The sequence below is a fragment of the Mirounga angustirostris genome, unplaced genomic scaffold (genome assembly GCF_029215605.1).
Source record: "Mirounga angustirostris isolate CCGP_5_RB_7025 unplaced genomic scaffold, mMirAng1.0.hap1 SCAF_10, whole genome shotgun sequence".
In the NCBI taxonomy this organism is placed as follows: Eukaryota; Metazoa; Chordata; class Mammalia; order Carnivora; family Phocidae; genus Mirounga; species Mirounga angustirostris.
The window spans coordinates 37,745,992-37,772,503 of NW_026991718.1; the positions used below are offsets into that span (position 1 = coordinate 37,745,992).

The 26,512-nt window shown below is 39.0% G+C and overlaps 1 protein-coding gene across 2 annotated transcripts in view; it reads left to right on the forward strand.

The window, feature by feature from the left end:
- EIF2AK3 (eukaryotic translation initiation factor 2 alpha kinase 3) overlaps nt 1-26,512 on the forward strand; it is a 68,730-nt gene that overhangs the window by 21,971 nt on the left and 20,247 nt on the right. For both annotated transcript variants that reach the window (XM_064572224.1, XM_064572225.1), the window contains exons 3-10: nt 12,343-12,537; nt 16,215-16,345; nt 17,959-18,193; nt 19,628-19,790; nt 20,781-20,921; nt 21,846-21,968; nt 23,545-23,765; nt 24,112-24,224. In XM_064572224.1, the coding sequence (XP_064428294.1) occupies nt 12,343-12,537; nt 16,215-16,345; nt 17,959-18,193; nt 19,628-19,790; nt 20,781-20,921; nt 21,846-21,968; nt 23,545-23,765; nt 24,112-24,224 (1,322 nt within the window). The remainder of the gene's footprint in view (nt 1-12,342; nt 12,538-16,214; nt 16,346-17,958; nt 18,194-19,627; nt 19,791-20,780; nt 20,922-21,845; nt 21,969-23,544; nt 23,766-24,111; nt 24,225-26,512) is intronic.

A 26,512-nucleotide genomic window follows, 5' to 3' on the forward strand; every position in this document is an offset into this window, starting at 1 on the left:
GACTGGATCCTGAGCAGAAAAAGGACATTAATGAAAATACTTGTGAAATTCGAATACAGTCTATAATTTAGTTAATGGCATTCTTCCAATTTCTAAATTTCAAGATGGTAACATTAGGGGAAGCTAGATGAAAGATTTATAGAAACTATTTGCACTATTTTTACAACTTTTCTGTCAGCCTAAAATTATTTCAAATTACAATTTTAAAAAAATCCATACATTGGGGGAAAATTCCCAAGAGTTCCTTTTCCGACAGTCTTTCATAAAGAAAGAATCTGAAATACAAAAGATGTCATCATAGTGTTATTCATAATTTTAAAATTTAGAAACAACCTTTATGTTCCTAAAAAGGTTGCTGGTTAATACATTATGATCTCTGGGCTCTTGGATTTAAACAGAACCTGGGCACTGTTGACACCCCAAATACACATCTGTGCTGGTAGAGCTGAAGGCTGGCTTCACATCTATACGCAGAGGAAGGTCTAAAAGTCACATCAAATTAGTATCTGCCACCTCAACCTCAGTCTTCCCTGTGGCTTAGCTGAAACCTACAAGTCATCCTTGAGTTCCTTTCATATCCTTGTCTTCCAGGCTGCTCCATTAACAAGTCCCTTTGCTCTTCCTCCAAAACATACCATTAATCCATTTACGCTCTCCAGCACCATTGCTCCTCGTGATGCAAGGTCCTACCACCTCCCTTGGACCACTGCACAGGCCTCCCAGTTGCTCCCCTGTTTTGTCTATTGTCTGCTGTCATCACTGTCCATGCTGCCATCTGAATGATGTTAAAAGAATACATCAACCTGTTCCTCCTCTGCCTAAAGCCCTCCAATGGTTCCCTACTACGTGTAAAATAAGGTTCAACTTGCTTACCATTCCCTGCTGGGTCTTACAAGAGCTGGCCAGGCTTTGAGCTCTGGGCCTGTCCCCCATCCTCTCTCCTCCTCTCTCCTGTGTTCTGGCCAGAGTGGCTTCATTCAGTATCTTAAACAACAGTGCTTCATGCTTTTTGAAATACATCAGTACTTACCCATGTATTTGTGTTTTCTATAATAATAATTATAATTCTTAATGTGCTTTATCCAGAATAATTGCTGAAAGACATCATGAGCAGACTTAGCTTGCTGCTCAGCATATTGTGAGCATTTAATGCCTCTTAAACATCCCTAGTGGGAGAGTCAGAGGTACCTGAACTGAACACATCCCAAACGGAACTCCTCTTTAATGGGGTGGGAGTCTGGCAGGACTGTGCACTGGGGTACAGCAGTGCCCAAGATACATGAGATCCTTGCCCTCGTGGAACTCATGTGGCATCATGTGGAGCCAGCTGGGAACACAGATACAGAATAATTACAGTGTAAATAATGTAGTTGAGTTGTGGAAGCGGCCACATGGAAGGGTTGAACTAAGAGATTTAGCAAGGAGGCCTGACCCACCTAGATAGGAGGCCAGAGAAGCCTTCTCAGAAGAGACGATGTTTACAACTGAGATCCCATGAGGAGAAGGAGCTGCCCAGGCAAGAGATGGGTAGAGCCGCAGGGAAAGACTGCTCTGGGAGAGGTGATGGTCTGTGTGGAGGCCTTGCGGTGGGAATTATCGGAGGATGGCAATAAGAGTGAGGGCTGGGGGATAGCAGGAGAGGTGAGCCTATTGAGGGAGGCCGGGGCCAGCTGATACAGGGCCTGGCAAGCTGTGTTGAGCATTTTGGATTTTATCCTGAGCCATCGGAAACCAATGAAGGATTTTAAGTGGGAGAGATTCCTCCACAGTCAGAATGGAAAGGGTTTCTCGACATTCTTTTTTGCTTTGAGACTTTCCATGAGACTCTGATAAAGCAAATGGTTGTCTCAGTGAGGCATTTGTATTACAAGCCAGTTATCGCTAACTGTGGAAGTATTTATAAACACCAACTAGCAGTTGGGGAAACCTGGAAGAAAATAGGAAAATTCCTAAAATTCTACTAAAACCAATCTCTTGAAGCACTTTTTTCTCTTACTTACCAACTTTCCTGGAATTTTTAAATGTTAGAGTTCTAGAAGTTTGGGTGTAGGTCGCCTTCTCACCCGATTCTCTTTCAAGGGGATTGTGTCTCTGTTCCTATGGCAGCAGTAATTCTCATTTTTCTCTTCAGCGCAGACCTGTACAGGCAAATGCCTCCTTAACATCTCTGCCTGGAGAGCTCTCAGTCACTCAGAACTCATCATATGTAAACACACTCCTGTTCTTCCTCTCTGTACCTGTTCCTAAGTCACTCCTAAATCCTCCTTTGGTCTTAGTTTAATGCCAGAGAATGTCAAAATCCCTTTCTGTTTTGACTGTCAAGAGCTGGGGCAATAGGTATAGGAGTGGAGAAAAGCAGGAGGCCTATGGATCCCCAGAGTGGTAGAAACATCAGTAGTCTGGGGACCAAAAAGACACACCTTTTAAAATAGCCGTGGAGGGGCGCCTGGGTGGCTCAGTCAGTTAAGTGTCTGACTTTGGCTCAGGTCCTGATCTCAGGATCCTGGGATTGAGCCCCGTGTTGGGCTCCACACTCAGCGGGGACTCTGCTTCTCCCTCTCCCTCTGCCCCTTCTCTCCACTTGTGCTAGCTCTCTTTCTGTCTCTCTCAAATAAATAAATAAAATCTTTAAAAAAAAAATAGCCATGGAGACTGAATTTGAGGATCAAGTACAGTAAGTTAATGTGGGGAGTTTTGTAAAACGCTGTAATGTTAGTTTTTGTCCAAGGTCACATAGCAAGTGGCATGCAGAGTCAGGGACCCAGGAATGAGGCAGGATGAGGTGCGCTCATCACCCTGTGCACACGGCTCCATTTCATACGTTGGATGCCTGCTGTTTCCCCATGTTAGCAAAACAGCTAGCATGGCCAGGAAAGTAATTGTTCAGGGAAAAGGGGATTTCCACATAATAAAAAAGCCAACAATTTAACACTTCCAATGGAATGTTTTTCTTGTATTTTACATCTTCCCAGTGTTCGTGAATTTTATCTTTTTATTCTTTGAGATCATCGTTGGAAGCATCAACTATTGTGTTATTCTAGAAATGCTTGGAGTTCTTGAGGTGGGACAGAGATTGTGTGCCCCTTTAGTGAATATTCTAGAATAGTTTTTTTCTGTCCTTTCCCTTATAGTCTGTGTTCATTCTTCCTTATCTGTACTATTGACAAGTCTGAGTCTTACCACACGCTTTTTTTTTTTTAAAGATTTTATTTATTTATTTGAGAGAGAGAGAATGAGAGAGATCACAAGAGGGGGGAGGGTCAGAGGGAGAAGCAGACTCCCTGCTGAGCAGGGAGCCCGATGCGGGACTCGATCCCGGGACTCCAGGATCATGACCTGAGCCGAAGGCAGTCGCTTAACCAACTGAGCCACCCAGGCGCCCCTCCACACGCTTTTTATAACTCCCTTCCCTGCCCTCCTTTTAACTTTATTGCTTCTTAGCTTGTACTTGGGACTTGGCTTTTGTAGCTCTCAGGGCCAGCGTGTTCTTTTTCCCTCTTTCCTGGTTGGATGCAACTCTTTGGATTTGAAAGGGTTTAATGTCTTAAGTCACTACTGAGAAAATAACAGTGTATGCAAATCTAGCTTCCAAAGCTACAGGAGGGAAAGTTCTTATTTATAGAAAAACTCTCACTAATAAATGCAGGAAGAATATAGAATTAGAGTCATTGTTTTATTCCCTTTATTGAAATAATAGGTCATCAGTTATGAAAAGTTGATGGAACACTTTAAAATGGAGAGATCAGGCTGACTCCCCCAAATCTACTAATTAATAGTAACAAATATGACATAGCACAGGGGTTGGCAAACTTTTTCTGTAAAGGGCTAGACAGTAAATATCTTGGGCTTTGTGGGCCAGATGGTCTATGTAGTTGTGGGGAAAAGCAGTCATAGACAATACATAAATAAATGGGTGTGACTGTGGCCCTAGAAGCCTTTACCTATAAAAACAGGCAATGGGTACAGGTCTGTGATTCAACAGTCTCAAAAAAGAAAAAAAAAAGAAAGCAGTGGGTCAGGTTTGGCTTGTAAACTGTAGCTTACTGGCCTTCAATGTAATAGGAAGTATGTAGCGCCACCTATGAAGTAGTCTTATAAGAAAACCAAACCTGCATCAGATCAAAGCTCCAGGTTTAATCACACACTTTTCAGAAAGCACAGGGGATAAAGGAACAAGTTAAATGACATGCAAAACAGACTGTGGGACATTCTATAGGATAAATAATAATCTGGTTTCTCAAGCAAATCAGTGCGTGAAAAAGGAAATAAAGGGGCTCCTATGGGGGAAAAAAGAATCAAATGTAATATGTGGAGTTTGAATTCCTTGTTGGAACAAGCCAATTGTATATCTTTGAGACAATCAGGGAAGTTTATTTTATTTTATTTTTAAGATTTTATTTATCTATTTAATTGACACACAGAGAGAGAGAGAGACAGCGTGAGAGGGACTCAAGCAGGGGGAGTGGGAGAGGGAGAAGCAGGCTTCCCGCAGAGCAGGGAGCCCGACGCAGGGCTCGATCCCAGGGCCCTGGGATCATGACCTGAGCTGAAGGCAGTCGCTTAACCAACTGAGCCATCCAGGCGCCCCAGGGAAGTTTAAATATTAGATGATTTTAAGGAATTACTCTCAATTCTGTTAGATGTGATATTAGCATGGTAGTTATTTTTCAGCAATGAATACTGAAGTATTTATAGGTGAAATGGCATGGTGTCTGGGATTTACTTTAAAACATGCTAGTAAACAAATATATGTTGTGGGTGGATGGAGGACAGATGAAACAATTAGCAAAATTTAATAATTGTTGAAACTGAATGATAGATTCATGAGGTTTTCTTAGTCTCTTTATACTTTATATGTTTCAAAATGTTCAGAATAAGTTAAAATAAAGTTGAATATACCCCAAAAAGTATACGTGTCAATGGTGGGGGTGGGGGTACATAGAAAAAGAAGGAAGAACCAAATTTAAAAAATATATTTTATACAGTTAGAAGAATTTTTGTTTTTATTGCTGGTTATATTTATTTTAGTAGTAGCACATCCTACATTTTCTCAGTTGAAGTTCCTTCTGTCATTTGGCAATAGAATTCTTATATTCACATTCTAATTTCAAATAGCGCTCCCTGATTACATGTGCCACTGGTATTCATTATGCAATTTAGGTTTTGTTCAGAAATAGAAATTGAATTATTTTACCAGACTGCTTTGTGATTGCATGGATAAAGATCTTGATTGGCTCTTTGGCCCTGAGTTTGCCAACCAATGTGAAAACCTTTTATTTTAAAATTATGAACAGGAAATAAACAAATGGAGGAGGAAAAAAAACCGCATAAAATAACAACAATTTATATTTTTAAAAAAATGACTGATAGAGGAAGCAAGTCACGCAATTAGTCTGAGAGGCAGAGCAGCGAATCAGAACAAACAGCTGCTCACAGAGACGAATCAGTGGAATGTGAAAATGCATCGCATCACCATAACCTACATTTTTTCTACCAAGAGATTTGCAGCTGACTCTCCGAGTGACTCATTCCTGTGCTGGGCGGGTGAGGTAATGCTCTGGTGAGGGCTGATGTCATCTCACTACCTGAACTGCATGCATATAGCATTTCTTGTGGTTCTCAAGGAAAAGCACCATCTGCTTTCACATACGCTGCCTGAAAGACTTCACAAAGATTGGTGCAAGGTTAGCAGCCGTGGGGATGACTCATAAGCAGCCAATTAGCGAAGAGCAGCTATTTCAAAGTGAGCTTTTAAAATCAGAATGCAGAAATACGACATGATGATTAAGTATTGAATCATAATGCTTTTTTTGTTGTTTTGGGTTTTGCACTTTTCTCGCTGAGTTCATGCTGTTGAAGATTTCACTTTTAAAACAAGGCAACTTTTCTCAATATGGTCCATCATGTCAAATCTTCTTGGTTGTTTAAACCACATATTATGTATGTATGTACGTGTATAATTTTTTTTTAGTATATGTGCTGCTGAAGCGAGCACTAAAGCTTATTTTTATTGTGGAAAAGTTTGTTTTCTTTTACATTTGGAGGCATATAGATTAATTTTAAAGCAGAGATGAATTTTAGTCCATATTAGTTTGACAGTATTTTGTTTTTTAGTTTTTGGGGTTTTTTTGCAGCACTTAGGAGTCATTCTGTTTCTTAAGGATCTGTTACTACTTTAGGAGAAAAGAGGTGGTTAATGGAAGAGGAAACAAGTCAAAATAAATGTTATCTGTTTACTACAGACCCTCTAACCCCTCTTCCTCTTTCTTTTAGTGATCACACCTGCTTTCCTTGTTTGTACTTAACTAGTACTACTGTTGATATGACCAGATGACTGAAATACCTGTTTTTTTAACTCTATCATAATTTGAATTTACTGTTTTAGTGAATAAAATAAAGAATACCTGGGCGCCTGGGTGGCTCAGTCGTTAAGCGTCTGCCTTCAGCTCGGGTCATGATCCCAGGGTCCTGGGATTGAATCCCACATCGGGCTCCCTGCTCAGCGGGAGGCCTGCTTCTCCTCCCACTCCCCCTGCTTGTGTTCCTTCTCTCGCTATCTCTCTCTCTGTCAAATAAATAAATAAAATCTTAAAAAAAAAATAATAAAGAATACCTAACATAATATGAAAGGTAGAAAGCAGTAAATACTTGATTTTCTAACTGATATGTAACTCAAAATGGGAGATCATATTGGCTACATATTGTTTTCCTAGGGTATGTTTACTAATGACCTAACTCTGTTCTTAATGACAGTTTCAAGTTGGACATTCTACAAAAGATAAAAAGAAAAGTTTTAATTAAAAAAAAATAAAATAAGAAAGCAAAGAATAAGATAGTGATGTGAAAACTCTAAGGTAATAAGAGGCGGTATACTGATGCCATTTGAGAGTTTATTAAAAACCCCCAAATGTTTTTTCAATAAAGAATAATAGTGATCTTTAAATACCCAGAATTAGAAAAAGTCAATTATCATATGGTTTCACTTATTTGTGGAACATAAGGAATAGCATGGAGGACATTAGGAGAAGGAAGGGGAAAATGAAGGGGGGGAAATCGGAGGGGGAGATGAACCATTAGAGACTATGGACTCTGGGAAACAGAGGGTTTTAGAGGGGAGCGGGGTGAGGGGATGGGTTAGCCCGGTGATCGGTATTCAGGAGGGCACGTATTGAATGGAGCACTGGGTGTTATACACAAACAATGAATCATGGAACACTACATCAGAAACTAATCATGTACTGTGTGGTGACTAATAGAACATAATAAAAAAATAAATAAATTCCCAAAATTATGACAAACTTTTGTTTTAATGCTATGGCCTTCTGAGTTGAATTACAGAGCTCCTGTAAGGCTCTTGAGCCTTTTTCTTTTCTTTTCAACCTCTTATTTGGAAATAATTTCAAACTACACAAGGTTGCACAAATAGAAATGATATAAAAAAAAAAAAGACCAATCTTTATATACCAAGATTAACCTACCCCAAACCTTGTTTGCTTTATCATTTGAGTTGTCTCTCTTTCTTTTTCTTTCCCCCAACCTCTCCTACACATTTTTTTTTCCCTAAAACATTTGGAGATAAATCAGCTATCCATCCATCATGGCCCTGTACTCCCAAATGCTTCAGTGTGTATTCCTAATAGAGATATTCTGCTACATAATCACTACATAGTTCTCAACTTCGTAAGTTTATATTGATACTTTAATCTGCCGTCCATATTGCAGTTTTATCATATATTGCAGTTGATCTCGAACAGGTGTACCTCGTTTTACTATGTTTTGCAGATACTGCATTTTTAGAAATTGAGGGTTTGTGGCAACCCTGCATCGAGCAAGTCTGTTGGCACCATTTTTCCAACAGCATTTGCTCACTTCACGTCTCTGTGTCACCACTGGTAATTCTCACGATATTTCAGACTTTTTCATTGTATTTGTTAAGGTGATCTGTGATCAGTGATTGTGACTAGCTGAAAGCTCAGATGACAGCATTTTTTTTAGCAATAAAATATTTTTTAATTCAGGTATGTACATTATTTTGTAGACAGAATGCTACAAATACAAATAGAATGTAGACAAATGCTAGTGCACATTTAACAGACTACAATATAGCATAAATGTAACTTTTACAGGCACTGAGAAACCAAAAATTAATTTGCCTTGTTTTATTGAGGTGGTCTGGAACCAAACCCACAATATCCGTAAAGGATGCCATGATATCTTTTATAGTGTCCTTTACCTCCAGTACACCCTCTGGTTTAGGGTCAGGTAGTACATTTATTTGTCTTGTTAGGCTCTTTTAATCTACATTTTCCCACAGACTGTGTCTTTTATGATGCCGACATTCTGAAGAATACGGTCTCTCTGCCCTTTTATTTAAAAAAGTAGAAATTTCTTCATTTCAGGGAACCTGGGTGACTCAGTGGAATAAGTGTCCAACTCTTGCTTTCAGCTCAGATCGTGGTATCAGGGTTGTGAGTTCGAGCCCTGCAACAAGCTCAGTGCTGGGTGTGGAGTCTGCTTAAGATTCTCTCTCTCCCTCTCCCTCTGCCCATTCCACCCGCCCCCGCCCCCCACATGTGCGCACACATTCCTGTGTGCACCTGCTCTCTCTCAAAAAAAAGAAAAAGAAAAGAGAAGTTACACTGTGTGCTTGTCCAGTGTTTCCTGGTGATTAGATCTAGGTTGTTCATTCTTGGCTTAGAATCCTGCACAGGGGAAGTGCCCTCTCTCAGGGTGTCACATCTGTCCCTCATTGGTGATGTTAATTTTGATCATCTGGTCAAGGTATTATCTAAATTCTCCACTATGTAATTACTGGGTTTTTTTGTTTGCTTCTGTTTTTAGTTTCTTGTAACTAATAAGCAGTCCATGGGTAGACCCTTTAAGACCGTGCAAATATCCTACTCCTTGTCAAAATTTCCACCTTCCTCGATTTAACACCATTGCTGATTTTTGCTTGATGTAGTCTTTACTATGATGGTTGCAAAATTTTAATTTTTCCAACCTTACCCCTCCCTTCATATTTACTAGTAGACACTTGGCATTTTATTGTAGTAAGAGCCTTCCCTTCTCCCCCATGTATTATTTATCTATTTATTATCAGTATGCACTCATGAATTCTTTTTTTTTTTCCCTTCAGTACTTAATTATTTTGGTACTTAAGCTGTTCCAGATTTGCTCAGTGGTGTACTTCTATCTTTTCTGTGCACATCCTTACTCTCTAGAATAATAAGATGTTAAAGTCTCATCCTGTCCCTCCCCTGCTCCAGCTCTGGAATTAGACATTTCTCTGAGGAGCCTTGATTCCTTCAGTGGGCAGTAGAATTGGAAAACAAAACCTAGGCACTAGGTCTGGGTGCATTGCTTTTACAGCCACTGTATAAACATTGTAGAAACAGAAATGTAGAAATGTTAGTGTATGTGGTAAATATTTTTTAGAGGTACAGTAAACAGTTTTTGAGAATGTAATGCTATCTCAGTTTATAGTTACAGCAAAAGGTAAAGTACAGTGTTAAGGAATGGGAAGATCTTTGTCAGCAATCTTACACTGCTAAAATTTTCTTGGACTTCAAAGCAAAAGCATAAGTGAGGCCCACTTGAAGGCCAGATGGGATTTCAGTGGGCAGTGTTGGTACTGGAGGGTGTTTCAGGGAGAAGAAGTGACATTGACAATGATATCACTGAACAGTAACAGTAACGTTAAATATCACGTGTAAGGGGTGATGCCCTATTTCTGCCCAAAAGTGGAAGACAAGGAAGAAAAGGTTGTTTGAGGTCACGTTTAGAGGACTTTGAGTGTCAGATTTAGGATTTGGCGTCTTTAATAAGAAGATAATTGAGAACTGTTGAAGATTTTTGAATAATGTCATAACAAGCTTAACTCTGACTCAGAGATTAATCTAGAAGATACGTAGAGTTTAGATTGAGGAAATTGCCAGTTCAGAACTGTAAAGAGGCTGTTATAATAGTTCAGGCAGGAGATATAGGGATTTGAACTAGAACATGAAAGAAGTAGATGAGAAGAATGGTTTTCTACCAGCTCTTGAGAATTCCAAGGTATAGGGGCCAAGCTAGAGGGAAGGGAGGATTGTGTGAGCGCTTGTAGTGACTATGTGGGCGTTTTCAGGTAAATATCCCTTTAAAGATAGGATTCTTTTTTTTTTTTTTTTTTAAAGATTTTATTTATTTATTCATGAGAGACAGAGAGAGAGAGAGAGAGAGAGAGAGAGAAGCAGGCTCCCAAGGAGCAGGGAGCCTGATGCGGGACTCGATCCCAGGACCCTGGGATCATGACCTGAGCCGAAGGCAGACGCTTAACCGTCTGAGCCACCCAGGTGCCCTAAAGATAGGATTCTACTTGAGGAACAAAGAAGTACATAGAGAAATTTTGCTATAAAAAAAGTTAAGATCAGGGCGCATGGGTGGCTCAGTTGTTAAGCATCTGCCTTTGGCTCAGGTCATGATCCCAGGGTCCTGGGATCGAGCCCTGCATCAGGCTCCCTGCTCCGTGGGAAGCCAGGTTCTCCCTCTCCCACTCTCCCTGCTTGTGTTCCCTCTCTTGCTGTCTCTCTCTCTCTGTCAAATAAATAAATAAAATCTTTAAAAAAAAAAGTTAAGATCAATATTTGGACTTTTTTTTTTTTTTTTAAGATTTATTTATTTATTTTGATAGGGGCAGGAAAGGGGCAGAGGGTGAGGGAGAGAATCTCAAGCAGACACCCTGCTGAGCCCAGAGCCAGAGCTGGACATGGGGCTCGATCTCACAACCCTGAGATCATGACCTGAGCCAAAATCAAGAGCCAGACTTTGACTGAGCCACCCAGGCACCCCTTGTTTTTTTGTTTATTAAACTCATACTTCTTTATATTCCCTTTTTCCAAGGTTTTGAGCCTGGTCAGGAAAATAGTTGTGTTATTAGCTGAAGTAAGTCAAGATGTATATATTTTTAAATACCAAAAGGTCAGCGTCACAAAGCCATGCACTAATAACTCTTCCTCAAGAAACAAGATGTTCATGGCCAAAAACTTTAGAGTTACCCTGAACTCTTTTCTTTTGCTTATACTACACAGGGAGTCCTCCATGAAATCCTGTTGGCTTTGCCTTCCTGTTATATCCCAAATCTGATTGCCTACAACACCTCCAGTGCTGTCATCCTAATTGGAGCCATCATCATCTCTTGCATGGAGAATGCCTCCACCCTTGCCTCTATAGCTTGTTCGTGTTCCTGTGCTTCCTCCAACGTGAAGGGCATTCTTGCACCTTAAGGTCTTTGCAAAGGCTGTTCCACAGATATAAGCATGGTTAACCCCCCCCAAGTTCAGGTTTTGCTCAGATGTTACTTTCTCAGCAGGGCCTACCCTGAGCTCCCTGTTGGCAGTCCCCTCCCCTCCCCTACGCACATTTTCTAGTCCCACTTTATTGTGTTCCTTTTTTCCCTGTGGTATTTATCACTTCACATACTCTGTGATTATTCATTATGTTGTTTGTCTCCCGACACCAGAGTTTGAACTCCACAGGGCAGTTATTTTGGTTTGGTTTGGTTTGGTTTTGCTCTGCTCACTGGTCTCTCCCAAGCAGCATACTCATGCCCGCACATAGTAGGCCCTCAATACACATTGATAAAAGAAGGAAGGACAACTTTGAGCCTAAAATCAGTAAACGTTGTTCCCAGGTTTGTGGCGCATAGCAGGTTTGAGAAAGTAAGTAAAGGATGGGATACTGCTTGAATCAACCTGTGTTCCATGGATCTGAGCCTGTGACAGTAATTGCCCTGGATAAAATAGGTCTGGAAGATACTGCATATACTGTCCCTTTACTAGAAAATCATATTGCACATTAGCTTTTTTTTTAATAGAGCACGGGGGAGGCTGGGAAGGGAGGGGCAGAAGGAGAGGGAGAGAGAGAATCTTCAGCGGAATCCATGCCCAAAGCAGAGCCTGATGTGAGGCTTCATCTCACAACCCTGAGATCATGACCTGAGCTGAAATCAAGAGTCAGACACTTAACCAACTGAGCCACCCAGGTGCCCCTGTACATTAGCATAGTAATTGCTATAAGAACAACTGTAATAACCTCTTCTTGAACTGACTTGATCACAAAACTTTCTTTTGGCAGCTCACTTATCATTATGGGACACCCATAGCAAACAGAGTTTGAGAAAAACCATACTAGAATATTATATGTAGGCCCCAGGAGAGACTGGCCAGTTGTTTTAAATTGTTTTTTGGTTGATGAACTGTACCATTTCACATACTGTTCAGAAGGAGGCTGGAGAATGTCAGGCTCAAGACTCCAGCTCTTAGATACTAAAGTGATTATCCCTTTAAAAGTTAGCTTTTGTTTTAGGTATTTGGGAATAAGATGATCATCCCTTCTCTGGATGGAGACCTCTTCCAGTGGGACCGGGACCGTGAGAGCATGGAAACAGTTCCTTTTACAGTTGAATCACTTCTCGAATCTTCTTATAAATTTGGAGATGATGTTGTTTTGGTTGGAGGAAAGTCTCTCACAACATATGGACTCAGTGCATACAGTGGAAAGGTGAGTGAAAATGTTGAATTATTTGGGGAGAAATCAGAATAAATAGGGATGGAAGAAATAATTTATTAAGTTATACTATTACTGGTTGAAGTTTATTATTATTTGTCCCTCAAGGATATCGTTTGTTTTAATAAAAGAACTATGAAGTAGAAAGGGCAAAATATTAAGAAAACTAAATGTATCCAAGACAACAGAATGAACAGCAGAGCCAGGAATAGCAGGAGGAAGAGAATTAATAAATAAGGTCTAGTGTGTGTCAGTTGCGTTTTACATACATTATTTTGAAATCGTCACAGTATTCCTAAAGGTCACACATTTTTGTTTCCATTTGGACAGATGAGGACTCCTCCAAATATTAATAATAATCCCGATAAGAATAATTGCTACTAATTTATTTATCTAGTTTGATCCTGTAATCCAAGAGGAAAGTTGTACTCATTTTACAGATGAGAAAACTGAGACTTTAAAAAGTTCAGAAACGTCTGAGGTTAGATTTGACTTAGGTCTGTCTGATGGTAAAGTCATACTATTAAGACCTAGATTTTCTCTAATGTTAGTTTTTAGGATATAATCATAATGTGCTCCTAAGATTGGGTCTTATACTATAAATCTCTTACTAGGAATAATTAATTAAAAACATCCTTTGTAGAAAGGTAAAAATCTTTTATTTTATTCATTCATCTGGTGATGGACATCGTGGCTCTTTCCATAGTTTGGCTATTGTGGACATTGCTGCTATAAACATTGGGGTGCACGTATCCCTTTGGATCCCTACATTTGTATCTTTGGGGTAAATACCCAGTAGTGCAATTGCTGGATCGTATGGTAGCTCTATTTTCAACTTTTTGAGGAACCTCCATACTGTTTTTCTAGAGTGGCTGCACCAGCTTGCATTCCCACCAACAGTGTAAGAGCAGTCCCCTTTCTCTGCATCCTCACCAACATCTGTCGTTTCCTGACTTGTTAATTTTAGCCATTCTGACTGATGTGAGGTGGTATCTCATTGAGGTTTTGATTTGGATTACCCTGCCAAGTGATGTTGAACACTTTTTTGTGTGTCTGTTGGCCATTTGGATGTCTTCTTTGGAAAAATGTTTGTTCATGTCTTCTGCCCATTTCTTGATTGGATTATTTGTTCTTTGGGTGTTGAGTTTGATAAGTTCTTTATAGCCATCAAAAAGCCCGAAATCTTGTCATTTGCAATTAGAGGGTCTTATGCTAAGCAAAATCAGGAAGACATGTATCATATGATCTCACTGATATGAGGAATTCTTTTTTTTTTTTTTAAGATTTTATTTATTTATTTGACAGAGTGAGATAGCGACAGCAGGAATACAAGTTGGGGGAGTAGGAGAGGGAGAAGCAGGCTTCCTGCCGAGCAGGGAACCCGATGCGGGGCTCAATCCCAGGACCCTGGGACCATGACCTGAGCTGAAGGCAGATGCTTAATGACTGAGCCACCCAGGTGCCCCTAATATGAGGAATTCTTTTTTTTTTTTTTTAAGATTTTATTTATTTATTTGATAGAGAGAGACACAGCGAGAGAGGGAACACAAGCAGAGGGGGTGGGAGAGAGAGAAGCAGGTTTCCCCCGAGCAGGGAGCCCGAAGCGGGGCTTGATCCCAGGACCCCGGGATCATGACCTGAGCCGACGGCAGATGCTTAACAACTGAGCCACCCAGGCGCCCCGATATGAGGAATTCTTAATCTCAGGAAACAAACTGAGGATTGCTGGAGTGGTGCGGGGTGGGAGGAATGGGGTGGCTGGGTGATGGGTATTGGAGAAGGTATGTGCTATGGTGAGTGCTGTGAATTGTGTAAGACTGTTGAATCACAGACCTGTACCTCTGAAACAAATAATACATTATAAGTTAAAAAAAAAAAAAAGAAGAAGAAGAAGATAGTAGGAAGGGAAAAATGAAGGGGGGGAATCAGAGGAGGAGATGAACCATGAGAGACTATGGACTCTGAGAAACAAACTGAGGGTTCTAGAGGGGAGGGGGGGTGGAGGGATGGGTTAGCCTGATGACGGGTATTAAGGAGGGCATGTACTGCATGGAGCACTGGGTGTTATACGAAAACAATGAATCATGGAACACTACATCAAAAACTAATGATGTAATGTATGGTGATTAACATAACATAATAAAATTTAAAAAAATCTTTTAAAAATAAAAACAATAAAATAAAATAAACGATTAAAAAAATCTTTTATTTTAATCCCTTAACCTTGATATGTGAATATTTTATATAGAGAGTTAAGAATAAAACAAGGAAGAGTAGAAAAATGATCTTTTGACCCTTGAGTTTTTCAAACGTTAATGATTCCTTATCTGAGTGTTAGGCCCATAGCCCCGTCTTGCTCTTGCGGGTGTTTCTCGGCCTTCCCCACTGCCCGCATCCACATTGTACTGAGGAGGCAGGGAGATAGATCCTCAGTTGCCTTCAGTATTCTCACCCGTAAAACAGTGAGATTGAACCCAATCGTCCGGCTCTCTGATTTGATGTGCTGCCACAAAACTCTGGTATTCTCCCGGGTGTGCTACTCTCTGTGAGGATTTAGGTTCAGACCATGCTGAGTCCTTTTTCTTTCTAATGAAGATTTGAAGGAGGCACTTTTAAAAAAAATTTTATTTGGTTATGTTATGTTAATCACCATACATTACATCATTAGTTTTTGACGTAGTGATCCATGATTCATTGTTCGCATATAACACCCAGAGCTCCATTCAATGCATGCCCTCCTTAATACCCATCACCAGGCTAACCCATCCCTCCACCCCCCCTCCCCTCTAGAACCCTCAGTTTGTTTCTCAGAGTCCATAGTCTCTCATGGTTCATCTCCCCCTCCGATTCCCCCCCCTTCATTTTTCCCTTCCTACTATCTTTTTTTTTTTTTAACATATAATGTATTATTTGTTTCAGAGGTACAGGTCTGTGATTCATCAGTCTTACACAATTCACAGTGCTCACCATAGCACATACCCTCCCCAATGTCCATCACCCAGCCACCCCATCCCTCCCCCCGCCACCACTCCAGCAACCCTCAGTTTGTTTCCTGAGATTAAGAATTCCTCATGTCAGTGAGATCATATGATACTTGTCTTTCTCTGATTGACTTATTTAGCTTAGCATAATACCCTCTAGTTCCACCCACGTTGCTGCAAATGGCAAGATTTCATTTTTTGATGGCTGCATAATATTCCATTGTGTATATATACCACATCTTCTTTATCCATTCATCTGTTGATGGACATCTTGGCTCTTTGAAGGAGGCACTTTTAAATACTATAGCTATTAGGAAAGGTTTAAGTCTTTAAAAACCTAATACTTCCATCAAATGGAAACTCTGAGGCTAATTTTTTTTTAATTCACCTGGAATTTTATTAATGATATTATTGCTAGGAGGTCACAACTGGTTATCTGTTTCTTTTCGTGTATTCCATGGAAACCCCCCAAATAAAACTAAAATTTCCTAAATCCTTAAAATCATTCCCTGAACAAAATATTTATTGTTTCCTTTATGGTTCTAAATAACTCATTTTAGGAGTTGATAGTTTAACTGATGCTTCTTAATACTTAGAGAGCTCAATTTTTTATAAATTATATTGATTCTTTTAATGTCTCTGATCTCCTATAACCTGTATTCTTCACAAAATTTATATCTGTCTTTTCAGGTGAGGTACATCTGTTCAGCTTTGGGTTGTCGCCAATGGGATAATGATGATATGGAACAAGAAGACATCCTGCTTCTGCAACGCTCGCAGAAAACTGTTAGAGCTGTCGGACCTCGCAGTGGCAACGAGAAGTATGTATTCAGAGAATGCTGCTGTTGATAATTACAGGTTCAGCAAAACCCAAATTTATCAGATTTTTCTTTATGGAGATTTCCTGAACTATTTTCTTGTCCTAAAGACATACAACTCTTTTAAGAGAAACTTAGGCCCTAAATTAAAAATGGTCTCATGATTATCAACAAATCCCAAATTGAAAACTCCCACCATAGGCTCTGGAGGTGGTAACCGGGAAAAGGCCCATACGATGACTATAGCAAACCTCACTGATCGAATTTCTTTGAATGCAGAGCACTCTTAAGACAAAGTTAATGTGCTTTATTTCAACTTGCATTTCTGACTCTGTAGTTCTCTCTAGTAAGTAATTTCACAGTGTGTTTGACAACCCCAATTTTAAAATATGTTTTAGTCTATTTTCTTAAAGTATAATTTATTTTGTCAAATGCCTTTTTGTTTCCCTTTTCAAATAAAGAATTCTTTATGTAATTTTTACATTTAAATATGTGATTAAAAAGTAAGATGATGAGATGACATGTGCTGATCCTAAATCACATGCTTGGTTTTTTTTAAACCTTTTTTAAATTTTAACTTGCCTATAGTAAAAATCATTGGAGATCTCATCTTTATCTTTTGAAAATGAACCAGACTTTCAGATTTTGTCTAATCTGATGCAATATAATTCAGTTTCCTTTCCTGTTTTCTCAAACTCAGTTAAGAAAATATTTCTGTGTTCACTGGACTATGAATAGGGCTTTGCATCTGCTGGCAACCTGACCTTCTTTATCCTGATGGGATTTTGTCTCCTTAAGTATTTGAGTGTCCGCTGGGTGTCCAGCCACCAATAGGAACAGATGTCCAACTTAACAGAATTTTGAGTTACCGGAATAGGAAGAGTCTGGGGTCTAAGATCCATGTTCCTTAAGTATATTTTTTTAATAGACATCAGAATTATTAAACCACTTTATATCTAAGTGACAAGTCATTATACTGTCAATAGTTAAGTGATTTTTCTATATATTGATTATAGAGGAAACATTATTATTGCCACTTTATGGATGAGGACACTGAAACTCAGGAAAGGTTCGATGACTTGCCAGATCTCAGGAGAGATCTCAGATTGGAGCTGAGGTGGTATGGCCTTCAGCCTTGGTACGCTGGGTCACATTGCCTTTCAGGGCTATGTTTTCATATAAATATAAAATTGATGCATTCAACTTGCTGTGTACCATTGGTTTACTGTGATGTATTAATTTATCTGCACTTGAATGAAATGTGCCCAGACTTTAATAAAGAAAGCAGATTGCTGCTGCCCTTAATTTAAGGTAACTTTGATGTGTCTGGAGAAAATCGTCCTGATTTGGAAATGTGAACATTTGTTAATTTTTGAGGGAAAATCTGTCCCATAGCCATTGTTGGTTTACAAGGTAGAACCATTGTTTATAAAGGACCAGAACAAAGTGATGCCCTCTTGTGGCATAAACCAGTGGAACACTTCCAGAAAATTATGTTGAGTTCTTTTTCTCATCACAAAATTTTAGTGTTTGCTTCTTGAATCTAGAATGGTTCTTTATTATTTGGTCCCTTTACTTAAGTGTAAATTTCTAAAACAAACCTTTGTAAATTTAAGGTGGAATTTCAGTGTTGGCCACTTTGAACTTCGGTATATTCCAGACATGGAAACTAGAGCCGGATTTATTGAAAGCACCTTAAAGCCCAGAGGGAGCAAAGAAGGGTCTAAAATTATTTCAGATGTGGAAGAACAGGAAGCCGCCATGATGGACACAGTGATAAAGGTCTCAGTTGCTGACTGGAAGGTTATGGCGTTTAGCAAGAAGGGAGGACATCTGGAATGGGAATACCAGGTACCTGAAACCACTGAGCATTTATAAATACGTTTTTTCCTTTCCCAGTTTGACCAGACTTATTGGGTTGAGGGAAATAACTGTCATTTTGGATTCTCAGCCTGTTCTCTATGCTTTAAGATATGTGTGGCTCCACACCTGCTAGAGTGGCTCTTCTGAAAAAGACTACAGAAAACAAGTGCTGGTGAGGATGTTTGTATCTTTGTGCCCTGCTGGTGGGGATGTGAAGTGGTGCAGCCACTGTGGAAAACAGTATGGAGGTGCTTTCGAAAAATTAAAAAGAGAACTACCCTATGATCCAGCCATCCTGTTTCTGGGAAGACAGTCAAAGGAAGTGAAATTAGTATCTCGAGGAGATATCTGCACTGCCATGTTCAGTGCATCATTATTCACAGTAGCCAAGATATAGAAGGAGCCTAAGTGTCCATCAGTAAATGAATGGATAAAGAAAATGGGGTGTGTATATGTACGCAGTGGAATATTATCCAACCATAATGAGGGAAATGCTGTCATTTGCTAAAACATGGATGAACCTGGAGGACATTATGCTAAATGAAATAAGCCAGGCACAGAAAGATAAAAAGTGCATGGTCTTACTTACATGTGGAATTTTAAAAAGTTGAACTCACAGAACAGAGAGTGGAATGCTTGTTGCCAGGGGCTGGGGAGTAGGAGAAATGGAGAGATGTTGGTCAAAGGGTACAAGATTTCAGTTATGCAGGGTGAATAAGTTCTGGAAATGTAATGTACAGTGTGGTGACTATAGTTAATAATACTATATTGTATACTTGAAATTTGCTGAGAGTAGATCTCAATGCAGGGCTTGAACTCACAACCCTGAGATCAAGACCTAAGTTGAGATCAAGAGTCAGATGGACATTTAACCAGCTGAGCCACCTAGGTGCCCCAAGGGTAGATCTTGAAAAAAAATTTTTTTCTTGTCTGTTGAGGTATAATTGATAAATAAAAACTATATATATTTGAGGTGTACAGCATGATAATTGATATGCATACACGTGAAATGAGGGTAGATCTTTTTTTTTTAAGATTTTATTTATTTATTTGACAGAGAGAGAGAGCAAGGGAGCACAAGCAGGGGGAGGGGCAGAGGGAGAGGGAGAAGCAGACTCCCCACTGAGCAGGGAGCCTGATGCGGGGCTCGATCCCAGGACCCTGGGATCGTGACCTTATCCAAAGGCAGACGCTTAACTAACTGAGCCATCCAGGTGCTTGATTGTGCTAATCATTTCATAATGTATATATGTGTCAAAATATGGCATTGTATGCTGTAAATATATACATTTTTATTTGTCAATTATACTTGTAAAGGTGGAAAAATTTTTTTAATTTGTGATTTTTAAATGTCATTTTAGGAGTTGATTTACATAAGTACTGCTTGAAATTATGTAAAATTTCTTTTCTATTTTTGTTTAGTTTTGTACTCCCATTGCATCTGCTTGGTTGGTTAAGGATGGAAAAGTCATTCCCATCAGTCTTTTTGATGATACAAGTTATGCATCTAACAATGAAGTGTTAGAAGATGAAGAAGACATTGTAGAAGCTGCTCGAGGAGCCACGGAAAATAGCGTTTACCTAGGTGAGTAGATGTCTCGTATCTAGTGATAGGACATATGGACATTTAAGTTTTATTCCTACGTTGTTCCTTTCTGCCTCTGGTATGCCTATAGCAGTTTTAATTCCTAAAAACATTCCCTGCCTTAGATTGCCCTTAAGATTTATACTTTGGTTTCCATTCCTGCTGTTTTTTTCCATTTATTCAATTCTGAAACTTTCAATTACTATGGCATATTCTTTTCCTCTGAGACCCTATTAGAAAGGCTTGGAAATGTTACCATCATACAGCATGCTGTAAATTATCCTCAGATTCTAAAACTTTCTACATTTGTATTTGCATCTATGTCAATTTGCCCCCCCTCTTAAAGTGTATGTTTATTTTTTTCTATGTATCTTTACAACTTATCTGAAAAATAGTAATAAAATTCTTGTGTGCTTCTGGGCAATTGGAGGCCTTTACAAAATAAAATTTGCAAACTTTTGAGTCTCATTATTTGCACTAGTGTTGGTGGTCAAATACTCATAAAATTCTTTAAGCTCTATCAATGTGCCACCCACCCCTCAATCTCAATGAAATGCAAGAATTTGGAAGAATAACATGTCACACATGTATTATGATAGTATTTAACTGGCGTGTTAGCAGTATCTCTGGAATTACAGGTGTTTTGGTTTCCTTAAAAAGAAAGTTACTTCTTCTAAGCTGTCAGTTTTATAAGTGTGCAGTGATTTCTTTTCTTTGAACTTTCCTACTGGAAGTGTTCCAGTAATTACTGACAGTTATTGTTCAGTGAGAAACAGCTTAACTCGTGTATAACTTTCCTTTCCTGTTTTTGTGAAATAACCTTTAGGTTGCATTCAAGTACTTCAGGCTTGATTCTTCTTTGGAAAGAGTTATGTAGCACGTGAAGAAATAACAAATAAATCTAATTGTATTAAATCAAAATGAACCTTTTTGAAAAAAATCATTGGTACTTGATTCTAAACCTAATTGACAGTGTTCTCGTTGACTCAGGAATGTACAGAGGTCAGCTGTATCTGCAGTCATCAGTCAGAATTTCAGAAAAGTTTCCTACAAGTCCCAAGGCCTTGGAATCTGTCAATAATGAGCATGCAATTATGCCTTTGCCAACAATCAAATGGAAACCCTTAATTCGTAAGTGAATCATGAACTTTTGTACTATTATTGAGGTGTTCAGAGGCCTTATTCTGGGGGTATAGCTCAGTGGTAGAGCATTTGACTGCAGAGGCCTGATTCTGTCTTTGTCCTAGTATTGAATACCACAGAGATTAGAGCTGTTATGTACTCTTTATTTTCTGACAAACTAGGAAGGTATTTCAGACGTCAGTGAATTTTAATTATCATTTACAGCATGATTTCATTGAAACAGCAGCTGCTCCTAAAGAAATCAGTGTTAATAAAATATTTCTCTAGACAACCTAGATACACTCTTTACCATTCACTGACTATACCTAAGTATCATTTAACTCTTAACATATTAAGAATATTTATGAAACAGGGGCACCTGTGTGGCTCAGTTGATTGAACGGCCAACTCTTGATTTCGGCTTGGGTCATGATCTCAGGGTCGTAGGATCGAGCCCCACGTTGAGCTCTTTGCTGGACATGGAGCCTGCCTGAGATTCTCTCTCTCCCTCTCCCTCTGCCCATCCCCCCTGTGCTTGCTCATGTGCTCTCTCTCTCTCTCTCTCTCTCTCTCTATTATTCTCTAATAAAAAAAAATTTTTTAAAGAATATTTATGAAACATTATCTGGTTATTACATCATATTCTTTGAGACATTTAAATGAGTTGAATTCAAATAGTAGGCCACCTACTTCCTTCAGTTATCTTTCCGTGACTTGTATGTGTTTTTTATCACATATGTCACATCCTATTTTAATTACTTGTTTAAATGACTCATCTTCTTTACAAGACTGTTTTTCAAGGGGGAAGAACCTTAAGCCATTTACTTAACATATTTAAACAGAACTGTGGTTGAATATCTATTTTTTGAATTAATGAGGTACATGCATTTTCACTAAAGTCTCAACAGTTAAGATTTTACCATTTTCTTTTAGATTCTCCTTCCAGAACTCCTGTCTTGGTAGGGTCTGATGAATTTGACAAATGTCTTAGTAATGATAAGTTTTCTCATGAAGAGTACAGTAATGGCGCCCTTTCCATCTTGCAATACCCATATGGTAAGTGTGATGAAGCTTGTATTGAAAATACTGTTTTATTTTTCCTTTTAGTTTATTTATTAATTTGAAATTAATTAGTAGAATTCAAATGAAAGGTAGTTTTTGGAAGGTAGAAAATATCTTTGGAGGAATAGTATGAATGGTGGCCAAAGGTGCAAGTTCCAAAGTTAGATTGCCAGGGTTCAAATCTCAGTTTTGCCACACTAGGTTGGGCACACCTAATTTAACTGCATCTTGGTTCCTTCATCTGTAAAGCAAGGATAGTAATCCTGATATTTATTTATTGGGTTGTTATGAGGTCTAAATGAGATAATGCACATACAGTCTTAACTAGCACTGTGTCTGGCAAATAGTAAGTGTTCAGTAAGCATTAATTCTTGTGATTAGCTTTCATTTAGTTATCAGCCTATTTAATAAAATCTATATAATATCAGCCTATATAATGAAGAAAATAGGTTATGAAAATGCTATAGAATGAGGGGATTTTAATTTTGTCCTCCAACAAGGGAAATTAGTGCAAAAGTCAAGAGTAGGTGAAATTTGACAGGAAATACATGCCTGGGTATTTAAAGTTAGGATGTATTCAGATATGAAAGGACTTTGAATAGTTAGATATAAAAAAAATTGTCAAATCTGCATGAGACAAAAACAGACTCCTCACCATTCACCCTAGATGCTAGCACTGGGAAGTTATTGTAAAATTTAAATTGACAAAAACAGAGGGCTCTAACCTAGAAGCAACAGTCTTTGTCTGATTCTGATCAAAATACAAGGTAAGAGAGAATTGTGTAGTCGGTCCACATGGTACAAAATAGAAGCCAAACAGGCAGGCTGCTTTCTAGGACAACCTCCTTTTGACAGCTTGAAATGAACCAAGGAGACTGTTGGAGATGTTTTCTTCTGAGTTTGCCAAGAATAATTTATGGTAAAATTTGTATTTTATTGAAGCCAAATGAGAGTAAAACCTTAAAAACCTTGAAGGAAGATTGAGTACTAGTTCTTTCTTGCATTTAAAGAATTGGATTATTAAAGAGGTAATAAGGGGCGCCTGGGTGGCTTTCTTGCATTTAAAGAATTGGATTATTAAAGAGGTAATAAGGGGCGCCTGGGTGGCTCAGTCGTTAAGCGTCTGCCTTCGGCTCAGGTCATGATCCTAGGGTCCTGGGATCGAGCCCCGCATCGGGGTCCCTGCTTGGCGGGAAGCCTACTTCTCCCTCTCCCACTCCCCCTGCTTGTGTTCCCTCTCTCGCTGTGTCTCTGTCAAATAAATAATAAAATCTTTAAAAAAAAAATAAAGAGGTAATAAATAGGGTGGCCCTTAAGGTTTTTTTCTAGTTTTATTATTCAGTAAAAAGAAAATCTGTGATGCTTATGGAATAAAGGAAAATATGTTTGTGTAGGAAAAAAGAAAAAATAGGATAATGAGGCTATTGAAAAGTGTTAAAGAAGTGATGAAACTTTAATAAAAGGAATTAGTAATAGAAGTGATAGGAAAATAGATAATTTTTAACAATTAAAAGTGGACCTGTATTGGTTTATCTTTAAAAAAAAAATCTTTTAATGTCTGTTTTTGAAGATAATGGTTATTATCTACCATACTACAAGAGGGAGAGGAGCAAACGGAGCACACAGATCACAGTCCGATTTCTCGAGAACCCAAGTTACAGCAAGAACATTCGCAAAAAGGATCCTGTTCTCCTCTTACACTGGTGGAAAGAAATAGTTGGAACTATTCTGTTTTGTATCATAGCAACAACTTTTATTGTGCGTAGACTTTTCCATCCTCATCCTCACAGAGTAAGACATTTTTTAGAATCTAATGTATTTCAGAATGTTGGGAGAAAGTGTGTGTGTGGTGGGGGCTAAGGGGACATTTACTTAAGTTTCACCATGAAGTCATTGTTGCCCATCCTCTCATCTCTCCTGACTTACCACCCCTTCACTCCTCAACTTGTTCCCATCTGGCCTTCACCCATCCCATTTCACTTCCCATGGAAAGGGAAATGCTGTATTCTGTGTTCTTAGAATACTTTTCTTTTTGTCCATATTGCTTATTTTTTAAATGTTATTTTATAGCTTAAGATTGTTAGCTAACTTCAGTTCAGCTTTGACAGTGATTTTTCTCCCCCCCCCACCTTATCAGCAAAGGAAGGAATCTGAAACTCAGTGTCAAACTGAAAGTAAATATGATTCTGTCAGTGGAGAAGCTAAGGACAGTAGCTGGAATGACATTATAAATTCTGGATATGTATCACGGTAAGAGTCTTGTCATATATAAAGTATGTATGTGGGTGCCGCAGCTTCTGGTGGCAACTGTTTGAATCAAGGAAGAAATGACCTCTAAACTAAGATCTTGTTTAACTTTTTCTTTAATGTATCGATATCCAGGGAAATAAAATATAGACTTAACCCTCAAGTAACTTAAATTTATCCAAAGTGGTATGTGCCCTAAAAAGGATAAAGATAGTGTTACAGAAGTTCAAAATTAAGTTCTTATTCAGGGGCGCCTGGGTGGCTCAGTCGTTAAGCATCAGCCTTCGGCTCAGGTCATGATCCCAGGGTCCTGGGATCGAGTCCCACATCGGGCTCCCTGTTCAGCGGGAAGCCTGCTTCTCCCTCTCCCACTCCCCCTGCTGTGTTCCCCCTCTCACTGTCTCTCTGTCAAATAAACAAATAAAATCTTTTTTTTTTTTTAAAGATTTTATTTGTTTATTTGAGACAGAATGAGAGACAGAGAGCATGAGAGGGAGGAGGGTCAGAGGGAGAAGCAGACTCCCTGCCAAGCAGAGAGCCCGATGTGGGACTCGATCCCAGGACTCCAGGATCATGACCTGAGCCGAAGGCAGTCGCTTAACCAACTGAACCACCCAGGCGCCCACAAATAAAATCTTAAAAAAAAAAAAAAAGTTCTTATTCAGACAACTTTGTTATTGAGGGTCTACTGTGTCCTGGGCTTGGCATTACCAGTACCGGATTATTATTGTGTTATTAGAGTATGATATTAATCTCTATATGTTAACTTAATCTTCAATTATTTATTTCATCTTTATTCTGTCTGGAATAAGAAGTAGAAAAATGAGGGGAAATACACCAGTAGGTAATTTTAAAAGTAGAAGAGGGAGGTGAGGGCGCCTGGGTGGCTCAGTTGGTTAAGCGACTGCCTTCGGCTCAGGTCATGATCCTGGAGTCCCGGGATCGAGTCCCGCATCGGGCTCCCTGCTCGGCAGGGAGTCTGCTTCTCCCTCTGACCCTCCTCCCTCTCATGCTCTCTGTCTGTCATTCTCTCTCTCTCAAATAAATAAATAAAATCTTAAAAAAAAAAAAAAAAAGAAGAGGGAGGTGAGTCACCTAAAAAGTAGGCAATTCAAATAATTTGAAGGTAAAATAAAAGTAGAGAATCTGTTAGCATCTGTCAGGCGTACAGGTTTTTATGCTCTGTGGTACAGGAAGTGGTTCTGTGGTTCATTCTTCATATTACATGATTTATTGCTACATTTTCCATTTGTTTTGATATCATACTTAGCACTTGGTGATATGGGGACAAGGAAGAGATACAGAACCTTACTGCTTAATATCTAGGGTAATGGTTTTATGACAGAAAAGATTGAAAATTACAGCAAAAATGTGTGATACTTGCATGATGTGTAGACCTAATTTATCTAAGCTGCATTCATACTGTATTATCACAGATTGAGAATTGACTGTAATCAGTTTGTTTTAGCTACAAGTTTCCCAAAGCCGAATTTACTAGGTGACTAAGAAATGGCAAAGGCTTTAGTACCCTTCTGATAAAGATACTGACTAATATGGGAGCAGGCAGAGAAAGGGAGAGAACTAGAGACCTGACAAATCTCACGAGGTAATCCACCACCAAAGCCATTCATGGTTCATTCAACATTTACTCTGAACAACCGAGCACAGGACAGTATTTCTGGCTTTGGGAGAAATAAAAAGACTGGGCCTATTCTGGAGGGGCTTAAAGTCTATGAGGGAAGATAATACTGGGCAAAACAAACAGCTAAGGAAAAAGCCATGAACTATAAGTGACTCAGTCACTGGTTGTGATGATTCAAGAGGGCATCATAAATGAGGTCACATTTTCATTGAACCTTAAATTATGAGTAAGGAAGAATTAGGTAAAGACAGGGAAGAGTAGGGTAGAGTGAATAAACATACATCTATAAGGCTGTTGTGAAGAGAACTGGAATAATATACTCTGAAACTGAATTAGATTTAATTTTCCTTTCACTTTATTCAATATGGCGAGTACAGCTGATTGTTTTTCAAATCCGGGAGGCTCTATAATAATACCTAATGTTTATTGAATGCCTACTATATTGTAGGCATTGTGAAGAACCTGAGCCCTGGGTTCAGTCATGAATTCAAGTCTCAACTTTGTCATTTGTCATTTGGGACCTTAAGGCAAGATGATTCTTAAATTTTACAGAGTCTATAATCATATGTAAGATATCTCTTCAGACGACATACTCATTTTCTTTAATATAGGACAATAATGCATTTGGCCCTGCAGGAGTAGGATGTGA